At 42.2% G+C, this 27,794-nt stretch overlaps 1 protein-coding gene across 3 annotated transcripts in view; it reads right to left on the reverse strand.

The window, feature by feature from the left end:
• NADK2 (NAD kinase 2, mitochondrial) overlaps positions 1-26,600 on the reverse strand; it is a 33,293-nt gene extending 6,693 nt beyond the window's left edge. The window contains exons 1-8 of one of the 3 annotated variants that reach the window (XM_065047565.1): positions 26,064-26,600; positions 10,089-10,177; positions 9,635-9,723; positions 8,108-8,189; positions 6,697-6,780; positions 4,482-4,618; positions 3,387-3,469; positions 930-1,096 (exon numbers count right to left, since the gene is read on the reverse strand). In XM_065047565.1, coding sequence (XP_064903637.1) covers positions 930-1,096; positions 3,387-3,469; positions 4,482-4,618; positions 6,697-6,780; positions 8,108-8,189; positions 9,635-9,723; positions 10,089-10,177; positions 26,064-26,561 — 1,229 coding nt within the window. In that variant the 5' untranslated portion in view covers positions 26,562-26,600. The remainder of the gene's footprint in view (positions 1-929; positions 1,097-3,386; positions 3,470-4,481; positions 4,619-6,696; positions 6,781-8,107; positions 8,190-9,634; positions 9,724-10,088; positions 10,178-26,063) is intronic. The other 2 variants (XM_065047564.1, XM_065047563.1) reach the window with 2 other exon arrangements.
• Positions 26,601-27,794: the final 1,194 nt, after the last annotated feature.

Genomic DNA, 27,794 nt, shown 5'->3' on the forward strand with positions numbered 1-27,794 from the left:
AACGCTAGGAAAGTTCCCCTAGCAGTCTGCCAATTTCATCCTGGGCAGCCTCCAGGACCAAGTTATGTTGACTGAATGCAAAATCCTGAATTACAATGAAGAGTAAAACCTAGTAACCATGGTTACAGCATGAATATTCATTTTTGAATTTCATTAAAAGCTTGGTTTAGTTCATCTTAGCTTGCCACATAGATCCAGGGCCTATTGTACAACTTTAGACTATAAGCACAACTAGTGAGGCTCTCACTGTACATCTCTTTCACAACTCAAAACTAAGTTTATTAGACTTGCAGCCTGCTTAAACTGAAGATAATTTACCCCTTTGATTAAGCTAGCACAGCTCCAGTTAGATATGCCTGTCTTTTTCTAGTGGGAATATTTTGGCAAGGAGACCATTCCCTTTCAATGAAGTTTGAAAGAAGCAAGAGGCTTGGAAGGAGAATGGACAGTAGGTATGCCAGAAAACATTTAACACTGTTTGCAAGTACATGTTTTATCATTCTTCTTGGAGCTTAGATTTTTTAAGTTTTCTGAGCTACTTCATCTAAGAAGTTTCATTTTAACCAACAGGAGTAGTCCAGGTCAGGGCAGAATCTCCTCCCTTTGCCACCCCCAACCATTCACCTGCACATGCAGCATGCAAACACTTTCATTAAAAGCTACACCTAAGGTAAACTTCTGTCTCAATGCCTGAGCTCCTCATCCTTTCAGCTTTTCTCTCCATACCTACAAGTGTGGGGTGCTCTGCTTTTCTCAGACACCCAAGACAGCTCTGAACCATACCAATTGTGAGAATATTTGGATAAAACTGACACGCACTGTTTTGTCTCAGCATGGACAAAACGCTTAAGCAAAATTGGTCCATCTCACCTAGCTTATCCGAAGTGACTTGTTCTATCAAAGCAGCAATATGTAGAGCATGTACTCACCATGCTTTTGATCCTGTTCCAGTACACACATTAAGCCCTGAACTCTTCTGTTTTTCCCAAGGACCATCATCAACTGATATCTCATAATAGGATGCCCTATGAAGCGAGAATTTAAAACTGGGTTTGCAGGACTTAAAGTTCTCCCTGAATAAGACAGAACACACAGCCTTATCAGGCACATAAAAATTTAGAGGGGCTACTTTCAAATCTGGATGACAATTTCACACACTTCGCACAGTGTTTCCGATTTGGCAGCCACTTTTGATTCACTGTTTTATAGCAGCTTTTACAATGGATAAAAGTGATTTGCAGCATAAACTTTTAAGCAGTATTTCTGGAGCTACTTTTCAAATTAAATTCTGCACAAAAACCTCTGTGGTTCATCTGGGAATAGCTCTGTACACAAACAGGGTTTGCTGGACTTACAAATGAAACCACGCATACATTACCTTGTTCACATAATTGTTGAACTACCAAAAAACTGTGTTTATGCTGTGACTGGGTCTCATAAAACTACCTCAGTGAACACTAAGAAGTTAGGGACTCCAACGCCAGTAAGTAATACCATGGCTTCAAGCTGAATTCTTCATCACTTCAGTAATTAAAAATCCACTGTGATTCTTCACGAACAGTTTTAGATTTACAACAGTCAGCAGGCTCATGTTTCTCTCCAGGGCAAATTCTTCCTAAAACTCAAATGTAGTATGTCTTGGGGCACAATCATCATTCTGCATGGTATTATTTATGTATCAGGGGATTCCTAATGTTAGGCCTAGAGAGACCAGATAGTATCTCTCGCTAAGCTTCAGAACACCCCAGTGTATATTTATGAACTGAAGTTGCTCATAGTGCCTAATTCAAACAGTATGACGTGGTCTTCAGATTAATAGGTACCCTCAGAAAAACAACACATTCACTGTGTTCAGCACAACTGAGTTTCACCGTTCTCAGTAAAAGGAGCTTACTGATGTGTTTTAGGTGAAGAATATTTGGTGACAAATAGTTTAGACTCTTGGTAACTAAGAGCATTTTATGTACTCACTCTTGAGAAGATGGGACAATGAAAGAACTGGAAGCAAATTAAGAACACAGGTGCATAGCTTGATTCAGTTTGAGATAATTTTTGCAAGCTACACATAAAAGGTGGTGGTGTTTGTTTTTTTCTTTCAGTTTCCTTGTTTTCTTAACTGACATGCAGAATAAGACTTTGGCAGAAGCATCTAGAGTCATTTTGTCTTAATATAGAGCAGATGAGTGTGTTTGAACTTTACAGAAGATTCATCTGTGTGACATCATTACTTAGTTTTCAAGTGTAAGGTCCTACTAACAGAAAATCTATCACGAGAGATTTGTTCCTACGGGCATTGTTTCCCCCAATGCTTCTCAGACACACGGGAACAAAAAAGCACAATGTGTTTGTGACACTTAGAAGGAAAGGGCTATTCTAAAGCATTGGAAAGCAGCTTTCTGTTCCTCTATCATGGTAAGTTTAAGAAACCTTTCACAATCTTGACAAAATTAGGTCTGATTTAGTAGAGAGCAAAATTTGTATCTCTTTGAGACTAATTCCTTCTGCCAGTCTGAGGCTGCAGTCCAGACGGAGAATAAAGCACTCATGGAACATTTAATACTGTTTCCAGCAGCAACCACAGTGTTCCAGGCACTGTACAAACACAAGAATATGTTACTCTCTAAAGTTAAAAAAAAAAAAAAAAGATACAGAATAAAGGGAAAATACAAGTAAAAACCTGGCCAAGTCCTGACCACAGATCACATTTGAACGCCTTTCCCGCAGCCCCAGTCACATTTCCCACATCTTTCTTGTTATCATTTGGCTGGTAGAAATGCATTGATCTTCAGGACAGAAAGAACAGTCAAAGTTATCCTGGATAACACAATACCAAGGTTTGATGGAGACTGGTTTCTTACAAGGAAATAAACGGTTTCCTACAGTAACAAAGCCTCTGCCAAAGGCAGGCGGATACCTTTGCCTCTAGTGACAGAGAGGTAGGGAAAGGAGTATTTAGTCATGTCAAAAGTTATTTCTGCTTGGTCATGCTAAAAGCTTATGAAAATATATTTAAGAAGAGATGTAGGAGAAAAGGCAGTTTAAATCTTCAATCCACTGTAAAGACAGTAACTGAAGGTATTTGGGTACGTAACAACTAACTAACAACTAACTAACCAGGAAAGGAGTAAAATGATGAAGAGGAAAGGAAACAGCCAGGAATGATGAAAGAATGGCCAGACAGAAGGTAGAAGACCAGAGATTAACATCACTGCACCTACATCTCTGAAAATACTCTTTGTAACCAGCAACAATACAATCAGTGTTATATATTCAAGGACTAGAACTGAAATTTGACAGCAAAGACATCCCATCATTGATTGCCCATTGCAATGTCATAAAAGGAAATTAAGTAAATTGTGCCTTGCTGCAACAACAAACAATCAAACATACCTGGAGGAAAGAGATTCCCCAATGAAGACTTCATTGAGTGCTCTCACTGGTAAAAGATGTGGACCAGAAATGTCAGACCCTGCAGATATTGAATATAACAGTTTTGAATCATGGCTCTAAACCATGGATTTTCAAAACAATTCACAAGTCATTGGAGGACACACTCTGCTGCCTTGGTTTGTTTTCTAGATCTAGTGCTCTACTTTCCTCAAGGACTCAATCTTTCACTGATTAATTAGTCTGTACCCAGTCAATGTCCTTTACTGGAGACTACAAATATTTGAATCAAGGTCAGTAAGGCAAAGGCACTTATGTTCAGACATTGCTTGCCCTGAAAACTCACTGAGCAATCAGACAGACTGAAGTCTTCTCTTCTGTCAGTCCCTCTTACAGCCTAGTTAAATTTACTGACAGTGACTTAACAGACAGTTCTGATGAAGTTCCAAGAATCAGAGTTTGTACCACAGGGTAATTAAGGGAGATTTTGTTAATGTTCATGTTGCCTAAGGACTCCCCAGCGAGGAAATGCAGTGGTAGACACAGATTAAGGATAGAACCATGCATCTTCGAGCCGTCATAAAGAAAACAGTCCAAGGTGTCTGATGACCTAAGAACTGCCCAGGGAGAGATTCTCACTTCTAATTTCTCATTTGCTTGCTGGCAGTCTGAGACCAGCTTTTTCAATTGTCAAGTAACCTACCTCAAATTTAGCACAAGTTAAGAGCGCACGTGCACACTCACACACAACTTTTAGTGTGGAGCAGCTAAATGCATGGTAAAATGTTCACGTGGTAACTCGAAGTGTCTGCAGAAGCCCTAAAAACACAGCATTTTAAAAAAGCTCGGGTGTTTTGCCAGCAGATACTATTTAAAACCATCTCTAAATTAACTGTTAATAATGAAAACTGGTTCTAAGTGTGCAGTCCAGAATAAATATACCTTAATCTGGGTCTTCAGCTAATTAGAGCTGTCTCTCCCTGTCTCTCAAATACAGCAATCAGGCTTCAAATACTTCAGCTCTTAAAAATCTTTATCTCCTGTTCCAAGTTCTCATAGCAAAGTGATTACATTCTCGTCAGATTTTAACTCACTTTGATCCTGGAACCTTTCATTTATGTGAGCCCTGCTGTGCTGCTCTTGGCTTAGCTGCTGTTCATGCAAATCTACAGGGGCTGGGTTAATACCAGTTCCTTCAAGATACAGTCGGATTCTTTGCCGCCACTGCCACCTTAGAGAGAAGAAAGAAGCTGGTATCAGTACCTGAAATATTCATTACAAAATTAGATAGGGTCAGAGTGTCTTCACTCTCAAAGCAGAGCATCTTAAGATTAAAACTTAAATAAATTCAAAGTCTGTTTCAAGTTTTATAGCTTCCACTATCATTTCTGCATTTAGAAAGTTAATCATACTAAAATGTAAATACTTTACACTTACAAATTTGCTACCTAAGTTTTTTTTTGTACATGTGAAATAAGAGGACATTGGCCAAAAGTAGTCTACAAACATTATAGATAACAACTAATCTTTTTAGGCATGGGATCCTAACTTAGCAAATAATGACTGATGCGATGATTTTGAGAACAAAAAGCTCTCAGGAATCTATACAGCAATGTATGTATTTTTACCATTGTTTGTTTGAAAAACAAACCTTTTTATACATTAGGGCTACAAGTATCCTTATACTTTAAGTATCTCTCCTAACCTAAGAACGTTAGGATGCTTAAGAGGAATTAAACTGAAGAAAGACAAGGATATAAAAGGCATTCTTCCTTAAGCTGTTACAACATTCAAATTTTTCAATTTTTCCTACAGGAGGTATTGATGGGATTTGTTCCCTTATTATACTCCTATTCTGAGATCCTGTTAAACGATTTACCACAAAAAATAAACATGCACAGTCTGATACAGTTTGTCCTTTATAAATCAATGATGACGTTTGTTTCATGGGACTACCGGGAAGTGCTTAGGCAGACTGTTGCACTGAAGTGTCTGACACTTCAAGGATAAGGAGAAAAGACAACCCCCTTTTCCAGTCTCTGGCACCTCACCATCCTTATGGAGCTCTGAGCCACCAGAAGCTCTTCCAGATAGGCTCATCCAGTTGCCTACCTATTCTAAAGTTTCCTTAGGGCCAAATAAATCTGAGAACTGCCCAGTTAAACACCTGCTCAGGTCCTTGCTTAGGAATATCAGTTCCTATTATTCTGAAAAAATAACCAGGGAGATCCATTCTGTTTCACTTTGGCAAGCCTTCAGCTCCACCATGAGCAACAAGACAGCAGTGTCAGCAACAAAAATATAATATGGCATCCAAGAAAACACTGGAAGTGCCACATTACCAAGGGAGGTTATCTGCATTAGCCCTACCAGCTTTACCTAAGCGACTTAGCATGATGGAGAGATAAAAGCTTTTGTTTTCTGAGTTTCAGAACATGTGACTTGAAAGTACCTTTACACTTAGTAGTACCTATTGAAACTTCTTCAGCTATCTATAATCAGTCCAAATGACTGCATTCACCTCAGTTTAGAACTTGGAACAAATACAGTTACACTTCAAGCTACAAATCAAATATGCCAGAAGTATCAATAAAATCCAACTGCAATATATTTTCACCTGCATGGCTTATTTCTGTTTGAAGGTTTGCCATTATAAACCATCATAAAATTATTCTGGAATGTTAACACACCACAGAACAATGTCTCTTTTTAAATAGTTCTTACAAAACTCTTCCCTGGTGTTATGGAAGTTTTACGTGTAGTCTGTCCTTTAAAATTCAGCTTGCTTCCTTCTTAATTCAAGTAAGATTCTATTTTAAGAATATCTAGTATTAAAAACATCGAGCTACCTTCAGCATAAAAACAGCTTTGCCTTACACTAATCTTTTAACAAAACGGTAGCCACTCCACCTTAATCACCAAAACCCCAGATGCAACAGACTTCATTAGCTTCTATCAGCATGGCACACCCCTCTACTACACATGAATTTGAGTGTTAAAATATGTAAACCAATACAGCCTTTATGACAATGTAGTTCTTAATTTATGAATTTGCTAAGTCAGAAAATAAAATCCATTACTGATGGTCATAACAAGTCTTTTTGCTGGAACTGACAATTTTATACTTCCTATTCTAATCTCACTTTTGACCATAAACTCATTTTTTAACATGGTAAACATCTACACAGAATTCACTATTTGAGGCATTAAGATTTTCACTAAGCATTATCTGTTGCTTAGGAACTGCACATCATTATGTATTTGACAACGATAACAGTTTCTGGAAAACCAAAGATCAGTGAATCCTACCTGAACTCACCACAATAAAGCTTCTGTAGCGCTTCAGGGAACGAATGTGTGTATCTTACAGGCAAGCACAAGTGACCCTCTGATCTGGAAGAAAAAAAGGACAATGAAAAGGACAGTATAACTATTAAGATCTGGCATCTTTATAACATAAACCAAACCAAACACCTCCTTCTGTTACATAAAGCAAAGCTAGGTTTTGATCTTTGTGAATCTATACTATTCTTACATAACAGCACATCAGCAACAACACACCTCTTTCAGCTCCTAGGGTGTACGTGTGAAATATAAGATCTTTCTCCCACATTTTCCCTAAAAACTGGCTATCCAGACAGTAATCCTGCAGGAGTATGTAGGTAACTAATATAGTTCCTGTCAGCATAGTTCTTGCCAAAGAATTCAAGCTTAATAAACCTTGCAAGTTAGAAAGAAAATTTCTTCCATTTACACACAAATTAGTGATACGAGACAGGTAAGCAACATGCCTAAGATCAAACGAATCTCATGTCAAAGCCAGAAGACTAAATGCTGTTCCACTTTTATGAGTGATATTTGATAACCTGAAGGCACTTGTTATTTGAACCCTGCTATTCAGGCTTGATACTGGAGAACATCTATTCACAGCATTTGAAATGTTTTGGAAGTAACATACAGAAGGAACAAAAACTTCTGGCCACCACTTTCTTACCTACTAAGATTAAATTAACTGGTAATATCAAAAGCAGAAATCTATATGTGGGAATCTCAGCAGACACAGCCTTGGTGAATCCTGAGTTTTGCTAGTCATCTTTTGAAGGTTATACCAACCAGGCAGTACTAAAACACTGTATCCACCTGCCCAAATCAATCTCACAGCTAGGTGGATGCAACTTGTGTGCAGTTTATAATAGGACAACTAAATGCCATTAACCGGCTGAGGAGACTGCGTCCTCTGAGCTATGACATGGCTTACATGAAGAAACCAAAGCAAACTTCTTCATCTGAGGCCCTATCAGATTTCCAATAGGATTCATCTTCATAAAGAAACCAACTTTCCCTGTGTTCAGGCACCACATTGTTAGTTCCTTTTGTTAAGTCCCTTTTCCTGTCCCTGTTCAATACTGCCATCTCTAGCCTCAAACTTCTGGTCAGTAATATGAGTTAACTAACTCCAAGTGCTGTTACACTGGTGTGTGAAAACAGATGTAGCAGTTTAACACAGTCATGCTTATCCAATACCCCTTAATGTCCTCTCCGACAAGATGGGATAACTCATTGTGGAAACTTTTCTAATAAAACAACAGGTTCATTTGATAGCTACAATCCACAAAAAAAGACATTTATGCTGCCAAATGCCAGAGGCAGGCATCATGGAAATAGATGTATATTGTGCCTGATATTCAATAAAGCATAGCTTTCCCAGATGTGCTTTTACCTTTCAGGATCAGTATTTACTCCAATAACTGGTTTAAATTTATCAAAGACTTTACTGGCTGCCAACAACATTGTACCATCACCTACAGAAAAAGCAGAACCAAAGTTAGTTTCACTTCATGTTTTGATATCCCAGAAGAAAACAGTTTCACATCTCTCCTGCAGCATTATCACTACATATTTTTGTATCAACAATCGGTCACATACGCTGCACAGAAATAAAATGGGACCACAAAACTACTAACCCCTTTCAGAGTGGTGTAGTGACAACTGAATTCAAGACGACAAATGTGATTGGAAAAAGTACTACTTCTCTAACAGCTACACAGGCCTGGGCAACTGAATTTGGCAGAAGCGAGTCTGAAGAGAGATTTACGGAAATTTCTCTCTATCAGCTGGTAAGAGAAATTCTTTAAGAAAGTAAATGTATAAAGTATTGCTAATCAAAGCCACAGGACACAAGAAACAATACCAAACTTTACTGCAAATCACATGAACACGATTACTTTCGTTCAATTTCCATTTTCATCCTAGAAGGCACAATTTAAAGGTCTTATTTGGCCCCAAATAAGCACACTTGGAAAAGAAGTCTTAGATAAAGCTGTTGAAACAGAATTCTTTCAGTGTCATTGGCTTCTTCTGCTATTGGTATTATGTCCTGTCTGTTAAACAGAAGGACAGCAATAACCTGAATCAGTCTTTGCACCAAGACACAACCTCTGAAACCCTCTGATGATATATCATTTCCCAGCTGCTTGCCTCATAACCGTGACAGATGTTGCCACAGCCAAACTGGCACTTTAATCTCCAGCTTGGAGGAGTTCTTTGGAGGAGTTCTACAGGAGTATATTAGGATGCTTCAAGAAGGCAGAGCCTGGTCAACTCGAACTGCCACACATGACCGAACATTATGTCAGAGCCCAGCAACACTCTGCAGTATTTGCAGCAAATCACAAAAATAACTGAACGAACTGCTGCAATCCAATGTTAAAAAGGAACAACCAGGTTAGCTGTAGTTGCTTCTGAGGCTGCTCAAAAGACACGTACATTTACCTGTACCATCCAACTAGATACTACAGTCACTGGAATTAAGTGCGGAAGCAAGAAAGACAGTTTGAGCAAGGGCAGGAAAAGGTAGTACATTAATCTCCATCTCGCATACAAAAATCTAAAGAGTATTGTTTAGGGCTATGTATAATCATATGACAGAAAGCATTTTATCCTCTTTATTTGAAAACTATAGTAAATTCCACAGTCTATACTATTTTACACAAAACAATACTGAACATTTCCAAAGCGGCCATGCACTGGGATTCACTTCCCAGTTCTACACTTTTAAACACTAGAGATAGAGAGAACGGTCACAACCACAGCATTGGGTCATATTTTCTGACAATTAGATGACCAATTTGTTTTCAAAATGTGCATACAGTCAAAATGTGCAGATGCTTCATGCACTGCAAATTTTTTTTTAAAAGTATGTATGAAAACATACTGAAACAAATACTTCTCTTCCATAAAGTCGTACCTCCTGCTGATATAATAGCATCTGCCCACCGAACTGTTTCTTCATTATATTCACGACGTTTTACAAGACGAACTTCTATCCCCTCGTTCCTACAAAGTGCAGAAAAAGCCTGAGTGTATCCTATATTGTTTCCTGTCACATCCTTCTGAAAAACTGATACGTAATTAGTGACACAATTTACATTGCTATTTGGCTTATAAGCATTTGACAGTCACACAAAGACTTTACATCTTTTTCTTGTGTTTTCAAAGTATGTTACTTTCAAAGTGTGTTACTTAACTGAACTGAGCTAGTCCACATTATGATTGTTTCAGGGATGACTGTTGATCTGTATCACCCTGTTTTCAGTATTTGTTTTATTAGAGTTTGTAACACAAAGCTTCCTTCTGTTGATTTACACAATCAATGGATATTTGCACTTTGTCTGAAAATCTCAACATACATACATTCTTACCGTAAACTCTCTACAACGTGCTCCACGTTTTTTGTATGAATGCGATGCCGCTCCAGCAGGCCAGCATAGTTAGATCCCTTCAAGGCAAGCTGCAAGACATAAATTGATTCTGTTGAAGTTAATCGCTACAGCAAATGCTCTTGAGTAACTGAAGCTATAAAAAAGCCATGTATCTTATCTCAGTAGAGACACATGCTTTTATAAGAATTCCATTAGTTACATCTCTATACATACCAGTCAGCTCACACTGATTGGTTCATTAAATGAGTTACGTGGCCACAGCAGCCAACAAATCACAGACCTTTCAAGGGCTCTAAAAAAATATGCAAACAAGTATGCTACATTGTCTTCTGTGCCACTACAGACACTCTGTGTTCCCTGAATCTGTTAAGTAATTTAACCCTAGGTAAATCTACATAAAATAGTTATAGTAACTATACTCCTATCATGTGCTAAAAGCACCCAGACAAACAGCTAATTACCTGAAGAGTCAAAAATACTGTGCTATAGAGGACAACAGAAAATGCAACAGGAACAATAATTAAGAAAACATGTCTCTTTGAAATACCTAGAGAATTAACCGTCTAATTGTATTTGAGCTAAAATGGCAGACTGCCGAGTGGTGACAAAGGTGACATGTCCCCTGTGTCAAAAAAAGAGTAAGGACATTCTACCTACTACCTTTGACACTGTCCCTTGGACTATAAACCAGATTTTTCAAACAAATTCATAGCAATAACAACATAAACAGTATTTAGCAGTTCTATTTTAGCATCATTCTTCTTGGAAGTCAGAGAATTTAAATCAAATCTTCACACACCTTTTAGACCATATGAATGTTTTGCAGTTCATATAGATAGACTTATGAGCAGGCAGATCAGACTGCTGGCTGAAGACTGGATTTTTTTGAAACAGGTTTCTGTGCAAGTAATTCAGTCACCACCTGTATGCACTCAGTCTTCACCTCACTTAGCATGTGCTCATGTGGGGCTGGGTACTACCCGATACAAGTTTGCATGGAGACTAAACAAGTAGAAGAGGGTGGAATGGATGTTTAGCAAAATGAGTTTATAAATACATTCTCATAATTATAGTGATCCTGCTTTCAGCAGCAGGCTAGACTAGATGAACTCCTGAGGCTCCTTCTAGCCTGAGTTATTCTCCAATTACACTGCCATTGCTTCCTTTGCCCTGAGCAGTTAAAACCAGAACTTCTCCTAGCATTCGTGTAGAGAAAATAATCTGTGCCAGATACCTTGAACTTCCAACAACTTACTCAAGTGCCTTTACTCACTGTTGCACACCCTTCCAAGAGAAAATGGTGCCAGAGAGCCACATCTAATTGCATTTCCACAGAGACTCCCACACCACAGAACTCCACAGCAAAGTGGGGAGGACTGGCAAGATATGACAATTACAGTTAACTGCAATCCAATGCCCAACAAATGCAATCTTTCTTCACCCAAAACTGTTGATGTCAAGTAATCCAACCATGAGCTAAGCAAGAAGAAAGATTCAGTGCTGAAGGAATTGCAGCACTGGAACCAGCTTATGGAACTGGTTGCAGCACTGGAACCAGCTTATGGAACTGGTTGCAGCACTGGAACCAGCTTATGGAACTGGTTGCAGCACTGGAACCAGCTTATGGAACTGGTTGCAGCACTGGAACCAGCTTATGGAACTGGTTGCAGCACTGGAACCAGCTTATGGAACTGGTTGCAGCACTGGAACCAGCTTATGGAACTGGTTGCAGCACTGGAACCAGCTTATGGAACTGGTTGCAGCACTGGAACCAGCTTATGGAACTGGTTGCAGCACTGGAACCAGCTTATGGAACTGGTTGCTCTGGAAAGGCATCACAGTCCTATTAACAGTGTTTACAATCAGCAACTGACCTGCAAGAACAAAATCTTTAGGTGGTCTTACAGCTGGGATCAGGAAACTGCCTCCAGCAGAGCAGCTCCTGCACTTTGTGGGGATGCCACCAGCACCACTACAGGCAGAAATGGAAGTGGCTTCCAGCCATGATTAGTCCCACACACAGATAAGCACGTGAGTGATCAGAAAATAACCAGAAAAAACCTGTTGATACTGATTTACTGTGGTACAGGGTGTTATGTCCCATCACTTTGCCTCACAGACCTACACTCCTTGTTTCTACTCCCCACTACCATGCTTGCACACATCTTGCTCCTCCAGCACCCATGGTGTTGCACAGGGAACCTGAATGGTGCTCCTGTCCTGCTGTGGGGAGGGAAACAGTAAGCAGGGCTATGGCCAGTTACAGCTCTGCCCATTGCAGGGTCTGCTGTCAGCCTCTCATGATCCATTTGGGGCAGAAAAATGTAAGTGGAAAGGATAAAAGAAGGTATTTGCCTCCCACAGGCAACATCTGCTTCTGAGCACCATAGCTCTAATTTGCTAGAAGAGGGATTTTCAATTATATGTTTGAAGCACAAATTTACCTTGTTTTACTACCAGAAAGAACAAGAAATCCACAGCAAATAACCTCAAAAAAAAATCAACTGTACTGCTAAAATCAGGGTTCCCATTCATGCCTCCCCTCTAGAAATATCTGCCATGAATGAAAGACGAGCACCTGAAAAGCAGATTGCTGCTGCAGCATACGTTTTTCAGGCTGCTATTTCCACACACAACAGGTACCAAAAACTCCATCTTGCCATTTTATGTACCTCATTTATTTGGCTAATTTGTCAGCATGCTATCTTTCAACTTGGTCAAAGAGCTTCACTCTCAGAACAAAGAGTGTAATGAATCTCTGTATTATCATCTTCAGGACTTTGAGTCACCAACATCAGTGGCGAGCCTACAGATAACGCTTCATGGGCACTACTAGCAAGGACAGGTACGGGTAGTGTCACTGGTGTGGAACAGTGTCTATTCTGTAACTTACATTTCCCTTAGGTGTGTTAAAGTATTTCAACAACATCCTCACAAGGCAGAAGAAGATGCTTAGCAAATAAACCGTCTGTATCCTCATGACTGGCTGAAGAATTTCCAGGGATACTTCCACTCTTGCTAAGAGCAGCACCACAAAGCAGGTATCATATGGGTAGAGGTCTCGTCTTCAAACTTATCTCTAGAACAGGCAAGCAGGTATCACTAAGCAACAAAATAGGGCCTTGAGTTTAAATGGTGAAGATACATCTACGGAGTTAATGAATCGTCCTAATTTGCAAAAGGCTCCAGAGATTAAAAACACGCTGCTCATCTCTAGCCTCATCTCTCTAGTTCAGAGATAAATAACTCACCAGTCCATTGATCTAAGCACCCACAAAGTGAGAGCCTGCCGGAGCCTAACCACAGTCAAGTATATTGAACAGGAATGCTGATCATCAGCTGCTTTTCGTGTAACTGCTCCAAAGAAGCAGAGAAGTGTCTACGGCTCTTGTTGCCAGAGGCCACAGACTCACAGAGTGGCTAAGGTGGGAAGGTACCTCTGTATACCATTTGGTCCAAGCCCCCTGCTCAGACAGGGCCACCTGGAACCACTTGCCTAGGACCCTGTATTTGGGCTTCAGACCTTCACAGACAGACCCTCCACAACGTCTGGCGGCAACCTGTCCCTGTACTCAGCCACCCTCACAGTGAAAAAGTGTCTCCCAAAGTTCAGATAGACCCTCCTCTGTTTCAGTTTGAGCCTACTGCCTCTGATCCTGCCTCATAGCCAGGACCTGAACACTGAAACGACAACAAATAATCCTTAAAAGAGCTCTGCACCAAGGATAAAGAACAAGATAAATTACAGACCACCACCTCCTTTTTGGTCTAAAAGAGCTGAAGGCAAAGATCAGACGGTTGGTTGAGTTGCTGTGTACATGATCACCTCCCCAAAGAGCCTGGGAGGAACGTGTGATGTACAAAAAACCCCAGACTGCAGGAGAGCCTGGCTCCTGAGCCCACTCATCGGACAGGCCTGTGAACCCAGGCCTGGGTCTTACCAACCCACCCCTCAAAAAGTCCCATTGGTTTTAGCTTCTGCATGAAGACAACATGCAAATACTTCTTTCTTCAGAGGAAGCTCTGATGTACAATTGTCATGGTCATCCTTCCAAAAGGAAAGGGTCTGACAGGCCAGCCTCCATTTTCAACATTCAAAGCAAGTCCAAAAGTCTTACAGAGCAGGTGTCTTTGTAAAAAGTATCGCCATTCTTGGCTAAAATGTGAAGAAACAGATATTATGACAGACACATATTGAGTTTATTTGGCATTTGAAACTGCATGTAGTAACAATTTGATCTGAGCACCAAGTCTACCTGAAGAAAAACAGAGATACCAAACGTCAGGTAACACCTATGTAAGCAGCTTTCTATAAGGTAGTTTCTTTGGGTTTTGTTTTTTAAAATCCTCATTAAGACTTAAATGAAGTGAAACAACAGAGCTCTGACATTTTACAGCAAAAAATTCTCATCCAAAATAATCCTTCTACTTCATTTCACCACTAGCCTTTTTTATAAAAAGTCACTTCCTTCCATGGAATAAAAAGATATGTTTGGCCCATGAAACTGAAGAAAACCTCATAAAATGTAAAAAAAATCCTTAACTAAGTGTCACGGTGCAGTACTATACACTCCTGCAAAACTTACTTTAGTAACACAGAGAACTTAAAAAAATAACAAAGAATGGGAAGAAGCCTGTCAGGTCAGTAAAAGGAGCATACTACAAAATCCCAACATTTCAAACTTAGCGATATTCTTCCAGAAACTGCAGAATGACCCTCTAGACATGGGTAAGAAAATAAAAACACTATTCCTACAGAGCTCAGGACCTTCAAACTGCAGAATACTTGGCATTTCTTGGTGTGGAAGCTGTAAAAGCCTACATGAGGGGCCACACACAGGTCTGGAGCCCCGCACTGCAGGTTGAGTAATTCCCTCCAGCGGTTATCTGCAAAGATCAGTAAGAGCAAAGGAAAAGTACTGATGAACAGAAGTTATCAGCTCTAGGTCTGCAAACACACAGGAAGCATGCTGTTTGCCAAGTCCCACTTGCTGAGGCTCCTGGAACAGGAAAAAAATAAGGCTAAAATGTGCAGGAAATGTCACATAAGAGCACAAGGGTAGTCAGCTGCAGGTGGCATTAGTGGAAGTTCTGAAAAGCAGAAGTATTCACGAAGAGTGGGAAGAAACAAGAGCAACTGTAGGCCTATTAATCTGACCTCAACAGCCCACAAGAATGTAAAATAAAATGTATTAATATTTACATGAGAACTATTGTAGCTATAAGTACATTAGCATAAGAAAACAGGGACAAACTGGCCAAAAATATATTCAGGCACAGTCTCAGTATTCTTAAACCTCACAGCAGAGATGTGATGCAAAGCAGACTTCCAGAAGAACTTGCACTGGAAAACACACTCAGGTGAGCAGAATGTGCCCTATAATGGAGCTATTTTTCCTCAGGAGAATGACGGACAAAAGGTCTAGACTGAATGCCTAAAAAAGTTCTGGTATCTTCTGGCCAGATCCTTTTTTGATAAAAGGATAATTTTTCACAGAGCTCCTTCCTCCTGGCACCTTATCTCTCACTTCTGGCAAGCCTCACCCCACTGGGTTTGGACGCTGGGTCTGCTGTCCTTTGGTAATGCTGGCCCTCCAGGAGCCACGCTGCACAAAGAGGACATGGTTTGTAGCCACGAATATGGAAAAAAAAAAAAAAACAGGAAGCCAAATAACACCCAAATACCCACTGTTGTCCACATATTTGGAATACGATCCTTGAGTTAGCGAATGGGAAAAAGAAAAGCTACAGCCAATTCTCACTGGCACTGCTAACCTAGGCGTTAGGATAGAACAGCATGCTCTCTCAAAAGAGTAATGTGAATGTTGTCCAGAATGCAAATGTGAATCAACCACTTTCTACATCTCATCCTAGTACACCAAGATTAACAGGAACCTTCCCAATCTATTGTGCCTATATATGAATATGCATATATGAAACATATATTCATATTTTTATTGTGCTAATCCTGGATTGACAGCACTAACCTTCATCTTGCCTTAAACTGCCACTGCATCAGGTGGAATTAATGCCTCAGTGTACCAATCAGGTGCTTGTTAAATACCTGATTAGAAAAACAAAACCCACAAAAACCCCACAAACAAACATAAACAAACAAAAAACACAGATCTAGAAATTATTGCTCTCTTAATTTTCTACAATGAACTTGCCCACGCACACACCCCAGAAGGGAAACAAGAACAGATTACAGCTTGCCAATCTGGCTAATTTTTACAGAAAGAACCACCAAACAAATGGATTTAGAAAGCAACAGCTGAACACAGGAGTTTAACATGAAGATACTATGACATTGACAAAAACATCTAATCATTTCTCGGCAGAGTACAGCACTATTAAAGAGAAATTGCCCCCCTTCCCAGGTATAGACAAAGTTAGTTCTCTCGGTTTTAAAAGAAACAAGCATTTATTTTGACAGGAAAATGGAAAAAGAAAAAATTCCAAAAGCATTAAGTTTTGAACTTACACTAGAAAAGCTTTGAATATAGCACAAGCCTCAAATAATACACTCCTCAGCTTCCCTGACAAATAAGGAACACTGACTCAATATTTGCTTAAGAGCCAAAGACTGGCATCTATAGTTGCATGCAACTAAATTTCTTATGTTCTAGTGTTAACTACTAGGTAAGTTAAATCTTCAACTGTCACATTAAAAAAATCCAGTTTTCTTCACAGGTCAGACAAACACTGAACTTTCTAAGAGCTCAAACCACTTACTAAGCTTTCCTATTTGTAATGTAACCCACATACCAACAAATAGGATTAAAGCATGACTTCGCTTCTGAATCTTAAAATGCAAAACACAAAAGAGATAAAAATAAACTGAGCAGTTAGCCATGGCAGAACCTGCCAAGTGGAAATCTGCACTTCAGAGACACATTTCAAGTGCTCCATAGAAGAGGATTTCCTTGAGGCACCACCACAGCAATCCTGAACATTCAGTGGGTTTGTCAGCATCAGCTGAAACTGACTGGGGAGTTGAATTTGGTGGCTGAATACAACTCATGTCCAGGTTTGGATATGACACCAACTTTCACTTCAAGTATAGGACCGCATGCCACCTGTAATTTCTTCTAACTAGAGGAGAGTTGTCATGACAATTATCACTTAGGAGCTTCAACTGCTGTATTTATACTTATGACAGCAAATCTGCAGATGACACCAAGCTTAGTGGTGCAATTGACACACCTGAGGGACAGGATGCCATCCAGAGGGACCTGGACAAGCTTGAAAAGCAGATCCATGTGGACCTCATGATGTTCAACAAGGCCAAGTGCAGGGTCCTGCACCTGGATCAGGGCAACCCTTGGTATCAATACAGGCTGGAGGATGAAGGGATTGAGAGCAGCCCTGTGGAGAAGGACTTGGGGGTACTGGTGGATGAAAGATGGGACATGTGATGGCAATACATACTTCCAACCCAGAAGGCCAATAGTATCTTATGCTGCATCAAAAGCAGCATGTTCAGCAGGCCAAGGAAGGTGATTCTGCCCCTCTGCTCTGGTGAGGCCTCACCGGGAGTCCTGTGTCCAGCTCTGGAGCCCTCAGCACAGGAAAGACATGGACCTGTTGGAGAGGGGCCAGAGGAGCCACAAAAATGATCAGAGGCTGGAACAGCTCTGCTGTGAGGACAGGCTGAGTGTCCAAGGTGAGGTTGCATGGGGCTTAAGCAACCTAGTCTAGTGCAAAGTGACCCTGCAAGGCACAGGTACTGGAACCATATGATCTTTAATGTCTCTTCCAACCCAAACCATTCTACGATTCTGTGATTCTCCTTTCACAGAAGTTTCTTGAATTAACCTTCTCAGAAGCGGAAGTGTGCTCTCCTACTTGCTTTCACATGAAGTCTGATATTGCATGGTTTTGCTAGAGAAAAAAGACATGGTAGGGTCACCACATTTGGAAAGAAAAACACCAGTGGAATTTTAGTTTTTGTTGAAAAATTCCATTCTCCTTAACCTTGGTTAACCAAGGTCCTTAAACCTTGACATCAGTGAATTCATGCTTTATTTGATAATTTGATTCATTATTTATTTGATAAGCCTCCAGCTCAAATTCTTCGCTAACAATAGGGCAGGTTTAAGCAAAATCACGCTTGCAGTACTAGCAGATTTACTCATTTTGGGACATCCAGTTCTTTCAGAGACCTTTGGTCCAGGTAATTGAGACTAGCAGGAGTGCTCTGAAGCCCTCTCAACGTGAACCTGAGAATCAGTTTCACTGAGCACCTGCAGATCCCAAATGGACTTAAAATGATTGGTTTCAGATAACAGTTAAAAAAATGCAATCCACAAACACTGTTTACAGGATGGCTTTAATAATAATCATTTACCTTAGCTAAAGCAGTAGCAAAACATGCAGCTTCCCAAACTAAAGTCCTACGGATAATCAGCCCTACTTAGGCTCAGGTTTAAGTTCTCTACAAAGCTTCAAACATTAATCAAGTCTTCAGTTACAAACCACTGCTGCGCTGCAAGCTGCAGACTCTCAGCCCAGTTCTGCCTCCCTCCCCAGCCTGGGTTATTAGACATTATACAGGCCATCAATGGTTTGTTTATAAAAAACTGTGGTAGGTTAACCCATACAGTAGGTCAATACCTACCACAAAGGCAAGGCAGTAGGCTGGTCCTATCTGACCAACACTCTTGCCTGTCTGCTGTTACCTCATTTACTAACCAGTTGTTGATTGCTCAGAATTGTTTCCAATATTGCTCCTGCCCTTTTGCTCATTTTCTACCAGGTTTCTGTGTCACCTCTCATGCTGTAGAAGCCCAGTGTGCTGCTTTAGCTAGGAAATTTTTTCGCTTATACTTTCCTCACTGTTTTCTTCAGCAACTTAGACCCCTAGCTTTCAATACACAGCCATGGCAGCCTTTCAAATGCTGCCTCTGTATCTGCTGTAGAGTAACGAATATCAAGGGGATGGTATATTGTAGCATTTTGTATGACATCACTTCTGTAGCAGCTGACTTGAATAATTTCTTCACATGGAATGTGAAACTGGCAATGCTATGTTCCTGAAGCTTTACAGAAATGCTGCTTTGGGGCAAGAGTTTGATCTGTACATGAACAAAAGTAAAAATGCCACAAACTGTTTTCTAATTCTTCATCTACCACACTAAAGTATTATTGTCTTTTTAACCACAACTGAGGAATGCACATAGTGGTTTTAATTCAACGGCTAATGCAAAGCAAATTGTTGTGTTAACTATAAACAGAGCTGTAACTACTTTCTTGCACTGGTAAGTTTCTAGAAATTCAGTGCAATCCAGGCAATTCAGTCACTCAGTTCTCACTAATTCAGCAGGATACCAACATAACATAAATTGCAACTAGATAACTACTTTAAAACAGTTATTAACATCACTTCCAAAAAGTGGTCTTTTTCAGCTGTATATACTATCAGGTGCTTGGTGAGGTAGTCCATAAATTTTAATTCAGGTACACTGGAACACCATACTTTTGCATCTATTTGCTATATATGACTGAGTGTACTAGAATAGCTTACTGGAAAAAACAAATCTTGTGGAAAAATGAATTAGTACATCCCATTTGTTTCCATCATTTTCCAGACTCCTCTTATGACAGAATGACAACCTAGGAGGAACTTTTTTAAAAAACAGATGGAACTGAAGTTATTTAACATTGATTCAAGTATACCAAATTTCAAATGCAAAGATGAACAACTGTACATAGAGACTGTGTAACTTGAAAAACATTTACATCCAAGTTTTCAGTGGGTTAGCTCAAAAATTTTATTTCTGAAAGAAGTGTCTTTACCTTTATATAACCTTGGTGCACTATAACCTCTGTCCTGAATGCTTCAAATTCAGTAGATTGAGATGAGGCCTTTTCAGGGTGAGGTACAGCTAACAACAGTCCTAACAGTTCTTAAGCACTTTTATGTGCTCCCTGGAACATCGTCTGAAATAATTCACATTAAAACATAAGCAGAGATGGGTAGTCTGAATTCATCAGAAGGATAAAAAGCTTCACAGTACCACTTCACTCATTAAATAAGTTTCTATTTAAAGATATTACCTTCAAGTGTACCACTGTACATTTGGATCCAAAGAGAACGTGGAGTAAATACCCTAGTACTTACTGATTTTTAGAATAGCTCAACTGTGGTTTTTTTTAAGAAAACAAAACACAATTTTTGAAGACTCTGCTGAATTATCTGATTTAATTTTAAAATTAGAATTCTGCTGAACTTTGAAGTTTGCATAATACTTTTTCCTTCTGCTACCTTCCCTATATCTGTAAAAATCCTGGTGTTTTGAAAATATTTGGGTAACATTTTGTAATTAGAGTTCTAGTGGATCACCCACACCTGGGCTGAAGCGCAGCTCTCTACAACAAGAAACTAAGAATGAAATACCTGGCTAGTTTCCAAAACCACACCTTGCGGTGGTACTGTGAAATTCCCAAATGCAAAAAACTAGTACGTAGGAAAGGTAATTCAAAAGCAATACTAAAAATGTATCTTTCACCCTTTCATGTAAAAGGTGGTTAAGAAATTTTTTTTTTTGGTAATTAAAAAAAAATTAAAAAATCAATCATCTGTCACATTACAGGTAAAATAGTACATTTATCCCAATAGAGAATTTCCTAACAAACACGACAACTTTAACGTGCAGATCAGTAACAGCTGGTGCTAAAAACACTTAGATTAGGAACTGGGGGGGAAGGCAGGGGAAAGGTGTTCCACACCCCCATGCACCCCCCTTCCCCACCCTCCACAGTTCTGCGGGATCGTTCTGGTGCACCAGAGGGCAGGAGCTCCCGCTGGACCAGCCCTGCCCAGGACACCGAAGCTCATGTTCTGCCTCTTTTAGAGGAGGCAACATCCTGCTGACAGGCTACCTCTTCTCTAGGCAGATACCAGTTTTCAAGAAATCAAATCAAACCAAATTATTTCATTAATCATGTAATTCTTACTGCCTATTGCTGCCTTCTATTACTCTCTCTTTTTTTGTATTAATGCTTACTACTGTGTTCTAGACAAATTGGAAAGTGTTCTCCGAAGTGAGGCTTCATCAGCTTCAGGTGAAATAGCCAACTCCCCTGTTTTCCATAAAACATTTTTGCTAATGCAAGATGTCAGGAATTCAGCAGAAACGTGAAAATTTTCGTTATTCAAACAGTGGCAACAGTATGTGCAACTAGACGAGAATTTGTGCTAAGTCCTAAATTCTCCTTAACAATTACAATATGTTTAATACCAGCTGTGTACAGCAAACAGATAAAAATTAGTGTATTTTAGAAAATGTCAGAAAATGTCAAACTTTCAATTATGTATTTTCATGATAAAGCAGCTACTGTAGCAGAAACACTACTCTGTTTCTGTATGAACTTCACACTTCCAAGATGACCATCCCTACCAACTTGTTGCAGTGGTCCAAAAGAGCCAAAACTTGTCCCAAACTCCAACTCCTTCTTCTCCCTCCCCACTCCAAATAAAGACACATTAACCAGTCACAACAGAATATCAGCCGTGGTCCACACTGAATAATTTTTCCCCATTCAAGACCAAAACAAACAACTTTTCACCTGACAAGACATTTTCAAAGGTAATTAAAACCACATATGAAGTGTGTTTGGACAGCTAAATCACTGATCTTCCCTAGACGCCTTCCAGCATTGAGAAGTCACCAGCTGTATCTCAACTGCACTATCAAAGAAAAACAGGACTCAGGAAATTAGCTTTATCTATTAATGTTACTGGCATATTCAGCTCTCTTAGCTTACACAAGGACAACAGCAATGCTTGCTCTGAATGGATTTGCTGAGAGTTAAATGGAGTCAGGACATATAGCAGCCTTACTATTAGTTGACTGGATCTTTCGTTTTCATAACCAGCTGTATTTAGATGCCAATCCCAATAACCAGGTCAGAGGAAATTCAAATTGCTGTCATTTGTGGTACACAAACTGTTTGTAGGGACTTAAGAAAATTACTAGTATTTTTATTTACCTTTAAGCTGGTAACTGTGTCAGAAATCCCACAGTCTCGTTACATCTCATGAAGGAAAACAAAACTCTTTCTTGTGTGATTTGATGCACAGAATTTAGTGATGCAACATTTCTTTTTAAAGTGCTGGGTCATTTGGGGGCATTTTTCTTTCCCGGTATTAGAAATCTCTCATTTTTATAGGTCTCTAATCTCCCTTCTGAACTAAAGACTCTAAAATCCTCCCCTGGACAACAGCATTCAGAGCACTCAATTACAATTTTCAAAATAGTTCAGAATTAGAATACTAATTACGACAGTCAGATGTGATTAGGTACAGCTATAAAGAGATTTAGAAGACCTGTGTGTAAGCATCTGCCATAAGATATATAAAAACAACCACCTGGAGCAAGCATATATAACATGTGCGTAGAGATGCAAGATTTAATCATTCACAGATCTACCACTCTTCATTTGAAGAGTGTTCACCCTTGCTCTCCATCTCTTCCCCAACTGCTCTGTTCTCCTGCTGCCCACACTGCTTCTTCACCACCCTGGTCCCTGTTTGCACAGAGAAAGAATTTGGGAATCGTGACCTTGCAGCTTTGACTCTGCAACATTTAGTAGCATTTGTACAGTACAACTCACTTGGTGTGCCCAAAAGCAAGGCCACAGAAGTATTTAGGCCACAGCTGCTCAGGGCCACTGTTGCCATTAGAAGCACCAGCCAGCCAACTTTGATACTCAGATATTCTGATTCTTTTAGTATGCTGTGATTTATAAAATATATCGTATATATGATACATGCTATGATCTGTATAATATTTCAATATCTATTGCTGCACACCAATGATTCATCTTCAGCCTTCTTAAATATGGAACAAATTTCATTTAATGAGGATGGGTGCCCAAAGGCACACACGCAGTGTCACTTCTGCATTGAGTGACTTTCTGCATTTTCTGTCTTATTACACAAACACACTGACTGCAACAGCTAAGTTCAGGTCTGCTCTCCTGTTTCTGTCACCAGGCACAACTGCTTAAGCCCATAATGACCATTGTTTATGTTATACTAAAATCTGAAGCTCCCAAATAGAGACATCAGTCATCTTCTAGGAACCTGCAAACATCTCTTCTAACTGCAAGCGGTAGGCAAACAAGCCCAGGTACAGCTTCTCAAATATAAGCCTCTAACATTGCCTTGAAACTGAACTTCTGTATTTCAGATAGTCAGCATCTGGACACCTGAAGATCCGTGGTATGGGCCCCCTCACGTCTCCATGCTGTCACACCATCAGCCAGCTCCAGGGTCACCAGAGCTTGAGCACCTGCAATGTAACACACCAACCCACCAACCCATCCTCTGGGTTAGCTAACAGCATCAGGCAACCCAAACCTCTCCCATGCGCTTTTGCTTTCACTCTTTGCCACTGCCCGACACCACACTGTCCTGGAAGCCTGGACACCCACCCTGCCCTCTGCACAGCTGTTTGGCCACCGAGCCCCCATGTGCCCCCATGCACAACAGCTGCAATTCATAACCTGTAGGATAAACCCAGCATCACCCTGGGCCGCAGCAGCAGCAGGGACTTGCTGCAGGTCCAAGGGCAGCTTCTGGCCCCATTTCTCCGGGATCAGCAGCCTTGGGAGCAGCATCTGAAGCTTCCCCAGGAGAAGCAGGGGCACAGGGAGCACAGAGCAGACACAGAGCACACCTAACCTCAGGAAGCAAAAGGCACTGCATTCCCAAGCTGCCCGCAAAGTACGGCACAGAGGGACAGGCACATTTTGCAACAATCACTCCACTAAGAAGTGATCTCTGCTCACAGCAGAGGGGTAAGAGTTTCCTGAACCTTCACCCAACATATTTACTGAGGCTGCCATTAGCTCAAACAGTTTGGGGTGGGGGGAAGAGATCAGAGTCACAATAGAATGTAAAAATGTAAACAGATAAACTTTTACAGGTCAGCTAAAAAATTTCAGAACTGGGCAGTAAGGAAAATTCCTTCACTCTCTTATTTCACATTTCAAAGGATAACATTCTGGAAGAGCTATTCAGTGTGTTCTTGAGCAAATCTTTGTACTCCCACTGACATGGCAAGAGCCAAACTTGATATTGCTACACACACAGGCAAGTTGGGCTACCTGGCAACATCATGAGTTTTACTGCTGCAAGCCCTCACGCAGAGGTATTTCCACAGGAAAGCTAGATTTTAAAAAACACCAGTCCTAGAATAAAAATTCTAGAATTCTCCTATATATGGAAAATTATCTTATACCTGTAAGTTCCCCCAAAGGACAAACTCTAAGGTTTTTCTGCAACTATTGCAGTCAGACACCGTGCGTTCACTTACTTCAGACAGACACAGGTTACCGAAAACGCAAAACTTGCATCCCTGTGAGAAGAGGAACTGCAACTATTGCTGCATTCAGTCAGAAGCACCTTCAGGACTCTGCAATGCTGAGGACACTGCTTGCTTAGTAATTCACTGTCCCATTCCTGCCTGTACACATGCGGTTAGGGAAAGGTGACCAAACATTCTGTTTTTCCTGGTTTTAGTTGTGCACTAAGGACAACCTGGTTCTCTACACTTAAGAGCAAGAAAAGCTTCCTCAAGAGAAGCTTAAAAAAGACAAAAACCAGTCCTAGAGATTAGCTGTGAAATACATTGCTTTTCCACAGCTACCATATGAAAGGAAGCACAGGGGCATGTCAGCAACAGGAACCTACATGTAGCTGAGAATAAGAACACGCGTTGATGTTTACATATTAAACTTGGTGCCATATAAAATTTGACTAGAGCTTTACAAAAGAAGTAAAAACGTTTGGACAGTAATTCCACAGGAGATGGATGACCAAAGTATGCTGAAAAATTTAAGAACAATCTTCCTTTAGATACTGTACTTTTTACCCTAGCGCTTTGCAAAGCAAAGCTATGCAACCACAGCATTTGTCACTGCTATGTATGTTAAACACACTTTCAAGTTTAACCCAAGCACTGCAAACAAGTAGAGGTCTACAACATTTCCAGTTGTAAGAGACCAGACAGACACAAATTAATGGGTCTTATTCAAGATAAAGACAATAATACGAGCTCATGACCTGTGGGCTGCTGGCAACCAAAGTATCTCCATAAGGTACCTCGCTTTACTTCCACCAGCAGCAGATGAGCACGGGAAGGAGACAGTCACAGGGACGTGCAGAACAGGATGGGGTCACTAAGCTTGGTGGAGATGAAGACACTAGTCGCTGGGTGTGTACATCAGCACTCAGAGATACCTCCTTTCCTTAGCACACCTTCACTGATGGAACAGCTACCTGTTTTTGTGCTGAATGTTTCTTAAAGACCAAATAAATGGGCTTTTCTAAAGACTGGAGCAAGACGGATGTGAATAACAGATTTGGCTGCTCAGCTGGAGGAGTTTTTAGAAAAATACCTGGAGAATGAAGTAAGGCGAGGTGACAGAGCAAAGGGGCGGGAGAAATGGCAATGAGTCCCTTCTAAGTCTCAGAGGGAATTTTCACAACGTAGTGTTTTTCTCAGCATGCACTTATCTAAACACATTTTATATTACACGCTGCAAGAGAAAAAACCCTGCAACTTACTGAAGGCTGCTGGAATCACTCCGAGGATAAAACCCAAACGCGCTTACTACACAAATCCCTCGGTAATTTGCAACAGATGAAGGGAGAACGGGTGGGGGCGCCGCTAGGAGCGCCCCTCCCGGGCTACCGCGGCGGCAGTGCCACTCGCCAGCTCCGAGTCGAGCTCCGGGGCCCGGTGAGCCGGCGGGACGGGCAGAGCCGCCCGGCAGCCGCCCCGCCCCCGGTGCCGCCCCGCGCATCGAGGCGAGGGGAAGCCCCAGGCCCACTCCGGACGCACCGCCCCGGTGACGCCTCAAGCTCCCCTGCTCCCGGACCCACCGCCACCCCGGCGGCTGCGCCCGGGGAGGCTGGGACCGCCGCCCCCTCCCGCCGCTCACCAGCTGCTTGAGATCCTCCTCGGAGAGCCCGGCGTAGCGGTACCGCTGCTGCTCGAACTCGTACCGCGTCGTCTTCACCACCACCGCCACCCGCGACGGCCGGAATCCGCCACCCGCCGCCCCCAGTCCGCTGCTGTCCCGCCGCCGCGGCGCGCACGGCCTGGGCCCCGCCGCCCCACGCCCTGCCGCCGCCCAGCGGGCGGCGGGACTCAGCCCGCGGAGGGCGAGGAGGCACCGGCGGGTACCGCCGAGCAGCGGCGGCCCGGGCACAGCGGAGGAGGTCCCCACCGCCCTCTGGCAGAGCAGCAGGGCACGGCGGGTGGCCGCCCGGCTGGCGAGGCAGAAGTAGCCGTAGAGGAAGCCCCGCACGGAGCACATGGCCCGGGCTCGCTCCCCGCCCGGGGCGGGGGCCTGCGGGCGGGAGAGCGCAGCGCTGCCCGGCAGCCGCTGCCCCCGCTCTGAGGCGGACTCCGCGCCCGGGCAGCGCTCGGCACACATGGCACCGCCGCGCCGCGGGCCCCGCCCCTCCTCGCGCGCAGGCGCCGCCTCCACCAATAGGGAAGAGCGTCGTTAGACACCCGCCCTTTGCAGGGGCGGGGCAGGAGAGGCGCGGAGGGCTCCCGAGCCGGGCCCGGAGCCGTGTGCGCGTGCGCTCTGCTCGACCAACCGCGCTGACCCGAGGACGGAGAGGTGGGGGGGGCGCGTGGCGAGTGCCCGCTGTCCCGCGCATCGGGAGTACGAACTGCGCATGCGCCGGGCTCGCGGCGCCTGTCTCCCTGCGCGCCTCTGCGGCGCCGGTGCGCGGGACGGGCCGTGGGGCACGTAGGCTGGCGCGAAGGGCCCGGTCCGCAGCTGCCGGGGCCGCTCCCGGCTCGCCGCTCAGCCGCTGCCTGTGATAACACTTCGGGGAATGAAGGCAGCTGTGTTCGTGTGTGAGCTGGCGGCGGCAGGAATCAGTACTGAGCAGACTGTGGAAATCCCGAGGGGTACCTCGGTGAGGCCCCTCTGTCCAAGAAGGGACGGGGAACTGCTGGAGAGAGTCCAGCACAGGGCAACAAAGATGATGGAGTGGAGCATCTCCCTTATGAGGAGAGGCAGAGGGAGCTGGATCTCTTTGGCTTGGAGAAGAGGAGACAGAGGGGTGACCTCATTAATGTTTATAAATATGTAAAGGGTGAGTGTCATGAGGATGGAGCCAGGCTCTTCTCAGTGACAGCCAATGATAGGACAAGGGGTAATGGGTTCAAACTGCAACACAAGAGGTTCTACTTAAATATGAGAAGAAACTTCTCAGTGAGGGTGACAGACACTGGAACAGGCTGCCCAGGGAGGTTGTGGAGTCTCCTTCTCTGGAGACATTAAAAACCCACCTGGACACATTCCTGTGTGACCTCATCTGGGCGTTCCTGCTCCGGGGGACTGGACTGGATGATCTTTGGAGGTCTTTTCCAACCCCTGACATTCTGTGATTGAGGCGCCTGGCTGGGAAGCTGTCTGGCTTCATTGTTAAAACTTCTCTGAGGAAAAGGACTTCGAAAGTTAGAAAGACACAACAGGTTGGTTGTTCTAAAATTACTAAATACCACATTTTGTGAGCATCTGATAAGAAATGTAGTTTGAGAAGACTGTCTCGTATTCATGCTGTTCTGGTCTTTATTACATCAGTTACAATGGACAAGGAAGTGCAGAACAGGTAGCAAGCTAAAAGCAGCAGGTTTGGGAAAAGACCTG

Source organism: Columba livia, chromosome Z (assembly GCF_036013475.1).
Source record: "Columba livia isolate bColLiv1 breed racing homer chromosome Z, bColLiv1.pat.W.v2, whole genome shotgun sequence".
NCBI lineage: Eukaryota > Metazoa > Chordata > Aves > Columbiformes > Columbidae > Columba > Columba livia.